Below are 14,153 nucleotides of genomic sequence, written 5' to 3'. Positions count from 1 at the left end.
TCCACAGAGTAATTAGCTTCAGCTTCGTCTTCTGCCGAAGCTACTATTCTTATTGCTCATGCTTTGGCTTCTTCCGGAGTTATTGCTTCGTCACAAAACAATAATTTGAATGGTGTAAAACCTGTTGATCTTGATATTGTTGTGTTGTGGCTCCACACCACTTTGATTAATTCGTCTGGCCACTTTCCCCTGGGCTGATTGAAGATTAACTTCATTATTCCTGTCATTATGATGCCATTAGCCCTTTCAACAAGTCCATTTGACTCCGGATGCCGAACTGATGCAAAATGGATCTTTGTGCCAATTTGTTCACAAAATTCTCTGAAAGTTTCGGAATCAAACTGTGTTCCATTATCCACAGTAATAGCCTTCAGAACTCCGAACCGCCTGTTATCGGGAGAATCAGCTTCGGAGCCGAAGCAGCTCTAGCTTGGTTCTTGAACGAAGCCATTGTCTCAAGAAAGTGGAAGTGAGTTCACCGGAGGTGGGCACCAATGTTGGGGACTTGTTCTCAAATGCTATGAATTAAGAACAAGGCAACATAGAATATTAAATGTTAAAGCCCTTCGTCCGCTGAAGCATTATTTCCCTGAGGATTTAATGAGTTTCGGACGAAAGTTATGGATGATAAATCATGAAGGTCTTACCTTCGTGATCAGAAGTAAAATAATGCGAAATGAAATATAAAATATAAGACATTAAAGAATACCAAGAATAAATAACATCATTCATTCATTTTATAATATAAATTGAAATATTAAAACATGATGTTTAGTTACATTTATACCTTCGCCTTGACAGAAAACAATAATTCCAGAGTAATGTGTTAGCAATTACAGGATTGCGTGAACAGTAAAGGAGTATTGTTCACGATTTATAGGCACAGGACGCAGCCTGTAAGAATTTACAATCATACCACTTACAAAAGATTACAATCATGACTCAGACCCTTATGGACTAAAAAGTCATTCCACCTTTAAGTCGGTTCGATCCTTCATCTTCGGATACGCCATAATACCGAAGCTTCATGAGTGGTAACTTTGGTATCACGTATAAATAGGCTTTGCCGAAGGTGTTTCTTCCTGCAGGACCTTCGGCGACGAAGCATGGTCCCAACATCGATAATTGGGCATCTTGTTCTAACTACTAATCAAGGGATCTAGTTGGGGTGTAAAGTTATAATTTTCAGGTTTCGCCTATCCACCCCCCCTCTAGGCGACTTTCAACCTTGACCATTTCATGGTCATCCCATTTGGTGCTCCCCAGGTTGCGCACTTGATTGACCAAGGTCTTGAGCCGGTTGTACATTTCTTGTGGCTCCTCTCCTTGGTTGAGGACGAATCGACCGAGCTCCCCCTTGATCGTCTCCCGCTTGGTAATCTTGGTCACCTCATCTCCTTTGTGCGCGGTCTTTAGGACGTCCCAAATTTCTTTGGCACTCTTTAACCCTTGCACTTTATTATACTCCTCTCGACATAGAGAGGTAAGGACCCGAGGAGTATAGTAGTTGCTTGGGAGTTAAAGTGTCGTATTTGGGCGACCTCATCCGAATCGTAGTCTTCGTCCCCCACATTAGGTACCTGCGCTCCAAACTCAACAATGTCTCAAATACTTGCGTGGAGTCAGGTTAGGTGATGCCTCATTTTATCACTCCACATACAATAATCTTCACCATCAAAACATGGTGGCTTGCCTAATGGAACGGAAAGTAATGGAGTGCGCTTAGAAAGACGGGGATAACGAAGTGGCATCTTACTATACTTCTTGCGCTCATGGCGCTTAGAAGTGACGGACGCCGCGTCGGAGCCGGATGTAGAGGGCGACGAAGAGTCAGTCTCGTAGTAGACCACTTTCTTTATCTTCTTCTTCTTGTTGCCACTCCGATGCGACTTGACACGGAGAGGGGATCCCTCTTTGGCTTTGGTGCCGGACTCCCTTGATGGAGCCTTCCCGTGGCTTGTGGTCTTCTCGCCGGTTTCCATCTCCCTCTTTGCGGATCCTCCCGACATCACTTCGAGTGGTTAGACTCTAATGAAGTATCGGGCTCTGATACCAATTGAAAGTCGCCTAGAGGGGGGTGGATAGGCGGAATCTGAAAATTATAAACTTAAGCACACACTACAAGTCGGGGTTAGCGTTAGAATTAATTCCGAGTCCGAAAGAAGAGGAGAAAACAAATCAACCAAGAAATAATGCGGATGAACATGGTGATTTGTTTTACCAAGGTTCGGTTCTAAAGAACCTAGTCCCCGTTGAGGTGGTCACAAAGACCGGGTCTCTTTCAACCCTTTCCCTCTCTCAAACGGTCACCTAGACCGAATGAGCTTTCTCCTTAATCAAACGGGTCACTTAGACCCCACAAGGACCACCACACACTTGGTGTCTCTTGTTTTGATTACAAGTCACTTGAGAACAAGAATGAGGAAGGAAGAAAGAGATCTAAGAAACAAGAGCGCAAAGAACACGAACAAACTCTCTCTCAAGTCACTAGATTAGTGGAATGTATTTGGGACTTGGAGAGGCTTTTATTCTATTAAAAATGTGTCTTGGAGTGAATGCACTAGCTCTTGTATTGAATGTGAAGTGCTGGAAACTTGGATGCTTGGAGTGGAGGTGGTTGGGGGTATTTATAGCCCTCAACCACCAAAGGACCGTTGGGGTTGGCTGCTGTCGATGGGCGCACCGGAAGGACCGTTGGGGTTGGCTGCTGTCGATGGGCGCACCGGACAGTCCGGTGCGCCACCGGACACTGTCCGGTGCGTCAGCCATGTCACCCAACCGTTAGGGTTCGAGAGCTTCTGACCGTTGGAGGCTTTGTCTTCTAGTGGCACCGGACAGTCCGGTGCCGCATCGGACAGACACTGTGCAGTGTTCGGTGCGCCTCTGACGGGCGGCTCTGCTCTACCGCGCACTGTTGCGCACTGTTCATCTGAGTCTTCAGCTTTTGCAGGCGACCGTTGCGCGAATTAGTCGTTGCTCCGCTGGTGCACCGGACAGTCCGGTGGCACACCGGACAGTCTGGTGAATTATAGCGGAGCGCGCCCTGAGTAACCCGAGTGTGGCGAGTTTGGGACTGTACGGTCCTGGTGCACCGGACACTGTCCGGTGCGCCAGACCAGGGCACTCTCGGTTCCTTTGCTCCTTTGTATTTGACGCTAACTTTGATCTTTTATTGTTTTGTGTTGAACCTTTATGCACCTGTAAAATATATAATCTAGAGCAAATTAGTTAGTCCAATATTTGTGTTGGGCATTCAACCACCAAAATTAATATTGGGAAAAGGTTAACCCTATTTATCTTTCAAAGACTAAAAATAATTAAGTGTTAATAAAGAGATGCTCAACGTGAGAAGGCTTAAATATAACTCAATTATTCTATGTATTTAATCGCTTATAGCCGAGTTATTGTTGAAATGTATACACTGAGTAAAAATCCGCGGGTGACATGAAATACAACTTTAATTATGACCAGTATAGTTTGTAAACATGTATTATGCTACTGTCACGAGCACCAGTATGACCTGGTATACGTACACGTACATGCTTTTATAAATTTGTCATATTATTTCTAAATTAAATTAAACGTGGAAATGACTAAACTGCGAACACCTAGCATAGGCCGGTATAGATATGCGGAGTTGTTACTGGCTGCATTTTGATGTATCGTATACGTACGAGGTATTCCCCTGCCCTGATGACGACGAGCTCTAGAGTCTGGGTATGCACGCCACTCTTCCACTCGCTCTTCTACTTGGGCACTTGGCTCTCTGTCTTGCCTGTCTGTCCTCTGCAACTGCAAGTGGCTCATGCGCAAATACGCCGACCGCCCGATCTGTCGTGTCCCCCGGTCCCTATATAGCAATCAGTCCCATGCACAACGCTTGCGCTTTAGCTTGGACGACGTCAGAATCCGGGGGCCGGGGGAAGATGAACATGGGTTCGTCGCACCATTGCGTACGGGTACGGCCAGCACGCCGGGCCACACGTATCGTCGTCTACGTCATGTCACTTTAGACCTCAGCGTGCCGCTCCAGCGCGTCCATCCTGTGTTGGGCCGGGGTCTCGTTACCGTACGTACGCGCACCAACCGTGACCGGCAGAGTCCGGCGCCGTGAACACGCAGCGCAACGGCATGCTCTCGTCGCCGCCGCCCCGAGCCAACGCCGAACGGCCGGTGGGCGATCGGTCCGCGAAACGGCAGCTCGGTGTGCCCTGGTTGGTTTCGCCGCGTCCCCGAGGCTGCGAGGAGACGACGACCACCGTGGATCAGGCAGGAACGTTCACGTGCTATCGACTTTTTTTTTTCAACGACTCGGGCGACACCGTCCAAAGTCAACTGCACGTGAGTTTTGATTTTTCTACTCGGGATACACACGTTCAGAAATCACAGGTCAAATCCATGCACTTGCAGCGAGGTTGAAACAAGGCTACCGCCTACCGCCAGTGGCATTCCTTTATAGTGCTGTGTGACGTGACACACATACCTAATTTTAGCTGGACTAAAAATAATTTAAATTAAAACCACTGTAACTCTTTTTTAGAGTCAAAGCATGCCAGTTTTCTTCGAGAATAAAAGGATTTCAGGTTTTATTATAATTATAGAAAAATTAGAAAGATTTACGACAATAAATAGATATGCTATAAAAGCATAGTTAATAACAGTCTAATGAAATTTATTTAATATGGTAAATGCTACCAGTTTATTATATAAATTAAGTTAAATTTAAAATATTCCAACTTATTATTTAAATAAAGTTAAAATGATAAATTAAGTTAAATGTTATCAGTTAAATTAAGTTAAAATGATTATAGATAAAGTAATTACTGTTAGTTAAACATTTGACAAAAATAGCTCACTTATTAGCTCCATGTTTGAACGCCCTGGAGCTAACAAGAGCATCCAATCCAAAGCTCCAAACATGGCCTTTATGTGACATGGCAGGAATCGCAGTGCTATGCTACAGCACTAACAGGTTCACAGCACTGCTACTGAAGGAGGGGGGCAAGTCCAAATCATGGTTCACAATAGAACTACTGAAGGAGGGGGACAACTCGAAACCTGGGCTGCCATGAGCCAATGAAAAGAGGGCAGCTCAAACTGAAACAAACTTGCTGCATCACAAATCAGAAAAGAGAAGATCTGAAATCCACAGCACAACACAACTGAAAGCCAAATGGCAAATCTAATGACCAACTGCAACTGACATCATCATCATAACTTAATAGCTCATCACAAAAGATTTGATACCAATTGTCAGCATAACATAATGGCAAATGATTCAACACAATCCACAAGGAAATAAATAGAGTTTACATGTCCGATTTAACCACAAAATTGAACTGAGTCCTGCACTCAAGCATATCAGCCACACAAGCATACTTAGAATATAGCAGTGAAAGACGAGCTAAGCAACAAGTCCACCGAATAACACGTCTCAGAACAGTTGCCACAGAGAGCTCACTGTTTTGACTCCCGCTCACGGTTCCACTGCTCAATCTTGGCCCTTCGCTCCTCGCTGCTTTCCCTGACCGGGCTCCTTCCACGCCTCGGGGGGCTACCATGCCTACGCCTTCCTCCATCATCATACCTCTCATACCTGCCGCCTCTACCCGCTCCATCATCGTACCTGTCATGCCTGCCGCCTCTACCTGCTCCATCATCATACCTGTCATGCCTGCTACCTCTTCCCCGTCCACCGCCGCCGCCGCCGCCACGGTACTCGTCACGATCACGGTGGTGATAGTCCTCACGATAGCCCCTCCTTTGCGGTGGAGGGCTTCGGCTTCTCGCATGGTACCTCCTGGAAGCAGAACGCCCATACAGCTTCCTCCTGAGATCCCTGCCAATTTGCTTCACATGCATGAAATTACAGTAGCCACCACGGTTGCAGCTGTTCTCCTCAAACTGCCTACAGGTTGCTTCACGGAAGTCGGTCACAGGAGAATACTCAACAATTATAGGGCGCCCAGAGTAAAAGCGCCCCTGAAGAGCATTGTATGCTGCAGCTGCCTGTTCTTCCTCTCTGAACTGAACATAGACATTCCCAATCATGTGGTCAGCAAGGTTATCACAAACATTCAGATTCTCAATCTCACCAAACTTGCCCAACTCCTCATAGATGTCCTCATAGAAGTCCTCAAAATGCTCCTGCATCTTCTCAGGATCAATAGGTTGGCCTTGAGCATCAACTCCAGGAGTTATCATATCAGGGCGCTGATACATGTTAGCAAGCACAAGAGTTGGCGATATAGTTGGCCTGTTGTGCAGACGAGAACAGCGATCCCCATGACGACAAGCCCCAATCTTGAAGTAAAAAGGGCAGTTGACCCTGTCCTTCTCGGTACCAAAGATCGAAGCCAAGTGCTCCGCCATGATTCAACTTGCAGACTGACAACCTTCAAGCATAAGCAAGAATAGTATCATCTTCAATATAAGGTGAAATGGAGGGGGTATAAACTCATGGCCTGTTATCAAGAACCATGGGGATCAAGGAATACCTCGATAAAGGTCCTCAGTGTGCAAGACTAAGTAGACAAAACGAACACAAGCAGCTAAAACAAATCAGGGTTCACAGCACATTATCTTATAGGATCACCAAGTAATATTCCTGTCAATTTACCCCCTGTACAGCCCACTGTGTAAATGGATAATTATACAGCTCAAGCTCTGGCAATAAAATATTAATCCCAATCCCTTTTTAAGACCTAATCTGCACACTTACTCAAAAAAGTTAAATATCAGGAGAAGTGAAAGATAGACCAAAATAATTGTGTCATCAAGGCAAGTCCTTGCCCCTGTTAACTGATGATTTTTTGACCTATAACATAGCTGCAGATTTAAAGGTCAACTAGATGTAAACACAAAAGTCTCTCTCCGCATGCAACTTCCAAACCGAAAATACTGTAGAAGAAGCCTGCTGCGGCTACAGCAGTTGCTGCTTCTAACTGCAGTGAACGGTTCTTTAGTTTTCTCCCCTGCAATTGCATATAGTAAACCAAATAACACTGCAGAGAGAGATGGAGAGAGCTGTTGGCCTGCCGCACAAGGGGTAGGTTATTCCTTCTGGTGTAGGCCTTGAATTATCCGTCCGACAAAATATTATTTGATTTTAACCTAAGCTGCACACCATTTTAGATTATTATTAATACCTGATGGAAACAAAACAAATAACCCAAATCGCAGCTAAACCTACCACCAAGGAAAGCAAAATCCGTTAGCAGACTAGTATATTTGTGCATATATTCAGTAATATGAATATCTGATAAAATATGTCACCAAATCACACGAAACCAGATGCTACCAGCCTAAGGGAGTAAATCCCAGCGAATATAAGGTTGTATAGTGATTCTAAAAGCTGATTCAACCGACTAAAAGAGGAACTAAAACTCCTTCATATGCCAGGCTCACCCATTAGGGGAGATGAGCGCACACATATACAACTGATGGTTTTTGCAAGAAAAGCGAAGTTACAGGGCATAATAGTACATGTATACGCCTGAAATTATATCAGATCCGAAAGCAAATAGACAAAACAGCTTAAGTTAGGGTTCGGGTGCTCGGCTTCCCACAGCGGGAAGGAAAGAGAACGGGTGCCCATACCTGTTCGGCGCTCTTCGCCGAAGGGCCAGACGACCTGGGCACCTGGCGTAAGGCGGTGGCGGCGGTAGTCGCCCTATCGTCGCCGCCAGGAGAGAGCACACGACAGGTGAACGACACAAGCAATTAAGCAAAGGCAGGGGTGTACGGGCTGTATGGGTAATGGACCCCTAGAAATTGCTCGCCCGTGGATCGGAGGGTTAATCAGTTGGGCTGGCAATTTGTAACTGGGCCGCAAGTTTATTTTTGGGCCAATACGAACCAGGAGAGCGTGTTGCCACTGGCCGACAGCACACACACCAAATCAAATCCTCCATGGTTTAATGACTGAATTGGAGTTCCACGTGTCTATGTCTGCGAAATACTGATGCTTAGCGTATTTTCAACGAGAAAGATCTTCTGAAGCTCCACAAGGTACCAGTCAATCAAACCAAAAAAAACAAAAAACCGCAAAGTTGGTCATTGGAGAGTTAACGTCAATCAAACCAAAAAAAATCGTAAAGTTGGTCATTGGAGAGTTAACGAGGGAAAGAACAAGATTGTTAGAAGAGAGAAAACGCACCATGGGGCTGGTTTGGACAGAGAATATCGCCTTTGCCAGTGATACGTTATGGGCAGTTTCATTTAGGATGGACAACTCCTAGAAGGCTGGTGTTTCATAGATTGCATATAAAAGGGACGACCGTTTAGTAATCAGTCTAATGCTAGAGATGAAACAAAAGTGCCTAGGAAAATATATCGTGTAAAGAAGAGTAATAGTCTGGACTAGACCTCATATGGGAAACAACCAGCTGGTATAGCTGTAGACGCTGGCAATGGAGGGAGCGACACAGCAGCAACGCGTGAGTCTGGCATAAACATCAGTGCAACTTCAGTGACTGAAAACAGAAAGGAGACTACGACATCATCCGTGAACAGGGATTTGGCTACAGCAACAACAAATCAGTTTGTGCAAACGTGTTCATTCTGAAGCGTTAGAAATAGTGACCAAAACTGAATCAGGCAGTGGTTCAGAGATGAAGAAAAACATGAGAATTATGTCTTCACCGTTAGGATCAAAACCACAGCCACGCTGGTGCCCTTTCAGACTACTTTTAATAGGGATTTTTTTTGTATGCCACTTCGATTTTATCGAGTCCCTTATTTTAATTTACTATCACAAATATTTTAATCTTTTCTATGTATTTTTTTAATCTTCTATATTATAGTAAGTATGTATAGAAGGGTAAAATAAGATACTATTTTAGGTAGCAATCTCAAGTAAGAAGGATCTCTTCCTTCAATTCTTAAATTGTCGTGATCCTACTTTCTTATACTAAGGGGATATTCTATTTCAATATGCATTTTTTGAGCTGATGCTGTTTGTTAATAAATTCTTCTAAGAAAAAAAATATTCTGGGTAAGATACAAGGTATTTTTTCTATTTAAGCTACATAATAGCATATATCATATCGTACCCAGCGGTGGCGCGCGTAGAGCGCGCGACAGCTACTAGTATATGCATCTCAGATATAGGATCATCTTACAGCATGCCCAAGCAGGTCCGGCCGGTATGCGGCCCAGGCGTCAGGTGTTCGTTTCATGCAAGTTTTGCCCTGTGACAACTCATACGCGCGCTGCTATTTTCTTGGCGGCAGCATCAGAGACTGATTTGCTGGCAAAAACCTCTGCCCGTCACTGCAATTTTCAACTGCATGTGGTAATCTGGTATAGCAGTGTGCTATGGCTCTGTTAGGTTGGACTTTGGGATATAAACTCTGGCCCATGGAAGTTTAAATCCAACTAAAGAGGTACTACAACCACATCCTTGCTTTTGGTTGAGAGGTGTATTATTTCTTTAGAATATTAAAACGTAGGGGAGACATGAAATGTTGTATCATGATGAGCTTAAACTTTGTTGTATCATGCACAATGTTGTATCATTTCTCAACCTGCATCTGGGTCTGAACCAGGCTCTACCCAACCGGACAACCAATCAGACGCAATGGCACCGCTCGCTCGTTTCTTCCCTTTCGCTCGCTCGTCCTGAATACTACGCACAGACTAGAGGCCATGGAGGATTAGATTTGGTGTGTGTGTGCTGTCGGTCAGTGGCAACACGCTCTCCTGGTTCGTATTGGACCAAAAATAAACTTGCGGCCCAGTTACAAATTGCCAGCCCAACCGACACACACATATATATTAACCCTCCGATCCACAGGCGGGGCAATTTCTAGGCGTCCATTACTCAAACAGCCTGTTCACCCCTGCCTTTGCTTGTGTCATTCACCCGGCGTGTGCTCTCTCCTGGCGACGACGATAGGGCGACTGCCGCCGCCACCGCCTTACGCCAGGTGCCCAGGTCTTCGTCGAGTCCTTCGGCGAAGAGCGCCGAACAGGTATGGGCACCCGTTCTCTTTCCTTACCGTTGCAGGAGGCCGAGCACCCGAACCCTAACTTAAGTTGTTTTGTCTATTTGCGTTCAGATCTGATCTAATTTCAGGCGTATACATGTAGTATTATGCCCTGTAACTTCGCTTTTCTTGCAAAAACCACCGGTCGTATATGTGTGCGCTCATCTCCCCTAATGGGTGAGCCTGGCGTATGGAGTTTTAGTTCCTCTTTTAGTCAATTGAATCAGCTTTTAGAATCACTATACAAGCTTATATTTGCTAGGATTTACTCCCTTAGGCTGGTAGCATCTGGTTTCGTGTGATTTGGTGACATATTTTATCATATTATTGAATATATGCACAAATATACTAGTCTGCTAACAGATTTTGCTTTCCTTGGTGGTAGGTTTAGCTGCGATTTGGGTTATTTGTTTTGTTTCCATCAGGTATTAATAATAATATAAAATGGTGTGCAGCTTAGGTTAAAATCAAATAATATTTTGTCGGACGGATAATTCAAGGCCTACACCAAAAGGAATAACCTACCCCTTGTGCGGCAAGCCAACAGCTCTCTCCATCTCTCTCTGCAGTGTTATTTGGTTTACTATATGCAATTGCAGGGGAGAAAACTAAAGAACCGTTCACTGCAGTTAGAAGCCGGGGTTCAAGAAAGCGCGATTAGGCGCGGTTAAGTGCTGAGCAGAGGGTCAACGCATCGCTTACCTACTAAGCGGGCAATTAAGCGCTGGCCCTGCTTAATCGTGCCCATCCGACATGTTTAAGGGAGAAGAGGAGGGAGAGGAAGAGGAGGAACACCTCCGGCGTCAATCCAGCAGGCAGCAAATCGACGGATCGACGAGAGAGAAGAGGAGAGACTTCAAGAGACATGTAGAGAGAGAGAGAGAGCGGACGGACCTGCGATGGCTGCAGGCAGCAGATTGGTGAGAGAGAGGCGGAGCGGCTTTGTGGTAGAGGTGAAGATCGCACGAGGGAGGAGAGGCTTCGGGAGAGGGAGCCGGAGAGCGTACGGCACCAGGAAGGACAGGCTTCGGGAGAGGGAGGCGGAGAGCACAGGGCGGCGGCGCGGGCGTGGAAGGAGGCAGAAGAGTACTAGGTCATCACGGGAGAGGGTTTTGCGTTGAGCCTCCTGGCAGGTGGGCCTAGTGGGCTGCAGACTCATGAAGAGAGGAGGGGGGGTTAAGAGCTGCTGCAGGGTGGCCCAATATCATGTCTTTTTTCTGTTTTTAACAAAAACGCTTAAGCACGATTAATCACGCTTAAGCTTTTTCACCACCATACCGCTCGCTCAGCGCTTAGTGCTTTCTTGAACCTTCAAGCCGCAATTTCTGTAGCTGCAGCAGGCTTCTTCTACAGTATTTTCGGTTTGGAAGTTGCATGCGGAGAGAGACTTTTGTGTTTACATCTAGTTGACCTTTAAATCTGCAGCTATGTTATATGTCAAAAAATCATCAGTTAACAGGGGCAAGGACTTGCCTTGATGACAGTTATTTTGGTCTATCTTTCACTTCTCCTGATATTTAACTTTTTTGAGTAAGTGTGCATATTAGGTCTTAAAAAGGGATTGGGATTAATATTTTATTGCCTGAGCTTGAGCTGCATAATTATCCACATGAAAAGAAAGGGATTAGTAGTGGTGTGTTTGGATGGCTGACCTTGAAATAGGGGTACCATCTGTGGCTATCTCTAATTTTGGTTGGTGTAGCAGTTGAAGGTGGCAAGATCATTTCATTTCTCAGTTCACCAACAGCATATAATACTTCCCTGAAGTATCTGTTGATGGTCTCAATAGACCTTCGAAAGGTCATGTGTACAACTCTAAACCTTTGATTATGACCTACCACATGTAAAAACATGGCAACCTGCTCCTCTACTGAGCTATGAATACTATCTCTCAATAGATGTCTAGTGCGAAGAAGGTCACACAACTGCATAAAAGGGGCCCTTCTCATCCTAAGTAAGTCAACACACTCAACATCAGTGGATTCATAAATGAATCTCAGGTTGTTTTGTCTCTCTTGGTCTCTTTGGTGCATTGGGCCATAAGTGATAGACCTCCTAGCATGCAGTCGGTGCCTCAACCATGCATCCAGCCAGGCTGACATAACTGCTACAAGGACCACGGCCTTTGCAATTAGCAGCCGACGTGCAATAGCAGGATCCATTGCTAGAGTAATAAAATAGAAAAGGAGATTAGAGGTCTAAGTTTGGCTTAGATGTATTGTGCTAGTTGCTAAAAAGGAATTTCATAGAACATTGATCTATAGCTCAGAGGCACACTAGCATCATAGAACATTGATCTGTAGCTCAGAGGCACATTAGCATCATAGAACGTTGATCTATAGCTCAGAAAATATATGATCAAGCATGGTAAATAGTAATGTGCCAGTTGCAAATATATAAAACAGATTCTTACACGAGCCATGGCTGCGACATCCAAGAGATGCGCCACCCAGAGGCATTAAAGCATCATATACCATTGATCGACAGCACAGAGACTAATAAACAAGTATAGATATATTCAAAAGTAACCATAGAAGTGAACAAGTATAGATATATTTTTATAGCTCAGTAGATTATGGTAAAAATAGCAGTTATCAGTGCTTAAAGAAACCAAATTTGTGATCTCCAAATCAGTTCGAAGTTAGCACTTATCTCCAAATCAGTTAGAAGTGAACACTTATCTCCAAATCAGTTAGCTGTTATCAGTGCTATAACTTTCTGATTTGGAGGTCACAAAGAAGGTGCTCCTCCAAATCTTCTTCTATTACTAAGCAAGCTAACCTCGCCATACAGATATTTATAATTGTGGCCGCTTAATAATCAGAGGTGCCCTACTTTAACTGATCACAAATCAGTACAGTATTAGCATAGAGACTTCCCACAAAGAAGTAGCACAAAATAAATGAGATGAACAGACATTATGTTGTGCTCCAATTGATATTGTGTCATAGTGCTTAAAGCGCAGTGTTATCTTTTATAGTTCATTAGATTATGAAAAAAACTGATTTGGAGATCACAAAGAAGGTGCTCCTCCAAATCTTTTTCCATTACTAAGCTAGCTAACCTCAACGTATAGATACTTATAGTTGTGGCTGCTTAATAATCGAAGGTGCCCTAATCCAACTGATCTGGAGCTCAACTTCCCCTACGTGTGATGTGAGTAAGCGGTGAGTACACTACTGAATGCTACATGGTCTACCTTTAGCCACTCACTGCACGTATCCTCAAACATTCACAAGACGGGCACTTGGGGACTGTCTAGATTTGAGAAAACCTAACACTTGGGACAGTCTAGATCTGAGAAAATCAACATCAAGCTACACCAGTCCGAGAAAATGTGGCACAATACCATGAAATACACAACCACAACTATCAAAATATTACTCAACATTCTCAGATCTGAGAAAACATTCACAAGACGGACAACCAAATCAGACCAAGATCTTGTAGCAAGGGGAATAGTGCAAGAGAATATCAAACCTCATACCTTTTGACGCACCCCGAAGGATCCAGATCCTCACCAGCGACGGGAGTGGAGGGTGCGAGAGCTCGAGGGCGACAAGAGACGGGGGAGTGAGAGCTCGAGGGCGATAGGAGACGGGGTGGGAGAGCTCGAGGGCGAGAGGAGACAGGGGACAGAGAGCTCGAGGGCGAGAGGAGACGGGGAGGGAGAGCTCGGGAGCCCGGGAGAGAAACCCTAGCGGGGCGATTGGTCCGCGAAACGACAGCTCGGTGTGCCCTGGATGGTTTCGCCGCGTCCCCGAGGCTGCGAGGAGATGACGACCACCGTGGATCAGGCAGGTACGTTCATGTGCTATCGACTTTTTTTGAGCGACTCGGGCCGTCGGGCGACACCGTCCAAAGTCAACTACACGTGAGTTTTGGTTTTTTCTACTCGCCATACACACGTTTAGAAATAACAAGTCAAATCCATGCACTTGCAGCAAGGTTGAAACAAGCTTACCGGCCTACCGCGAGTGGCATTCTTTCTATAGTGTCGTGTGACGTGACACACATACCTAATTTTAGCTATACTAAAAATAGTTTAAATTAAAACTACTGTAACTCTTTTTTAAGTCAGAAATCACAAGTCAAATCCATGCAACTGCAGCGAGGGTTGAAACAAGGCTACCGGCCTACCGCCAGTGGCATTCTTTCTATAGT

The 14,153-nt window shown here is 45.0% G+C and overlaps 1 protein-coding gene across 4 annotated transcripts; it reads right to left on the bottom strand.

Moving 5' to 3' along the window:
- Window positions 1-5,200: 5,200 nt before the first annotated feature.
- Window positions 5,201-13,779, bottom strand: LOC100282114 (splicing factor U2af 38 kDa subunit). 4 transcript variants are annotated; one of them, XM_008656730.4, is made up of 3 exons: window positions 7,600-7,744; window positions 6,498-7,118; window positions 5,201-6,395 (listed from the first exon to the last, which is right to left on the bottom strand). In XM_008656730.4, exon 3 carries the CDS (start codon window positions 6,370-6,372, stop codon window positions 5,458-5,460), a length of 915 nt encoding a protein of 304 aa, XP_008654952.1. In that variant the 5' UTR covers window positions 6,373-6,395; window positions 6,498-7,118; window positions 7,600-7,744; the 3' UTR covers window positions 5,201-5,457. The 4 variants fall into 4 exon arrangements, with proteins under 4 accessions (XP_008654952.1, XP_035817347.1, XP_020397718.1 ...); XM_035961454.1 differs by having other exon boundaries at window positions 6,498-8,406; XM_020542129.3 differs by lacking the exon at window positions 6,498-7,118 and having other exon boundaries at window positions 7,600-7,768.
- Between the last annotated feature and the right edge of the window lie 374 nt (window positions 13,780-14,153).

Source organism: Zea mays, chromosome 8, assembly GCF_902167145.1.
Source record: "Zea mays cultivar B73 chromosome 8, Zm-B73-REFERENCE-NAM-5.0, whole genome shotgun sequence".
NCBI lineage: Eukaryota > Viridiplantae > Streptophyta > Magnoliopsida > Poales > Poaceae > Zea > Zea mays.
This window is presented reverse-complemented; position numbering and strand designations above follow the sequence as displayed.

What these genes read in the sequence shown, in the direction of transcription:
- LOC100282114 (NM_001371841.1), bottom strand. Translation starts at nt 6,372, where the DNA reads ATGGCGGAGCACTTGGCTTCGATCTTTGGTACCGAGAAGGACAGGGTC.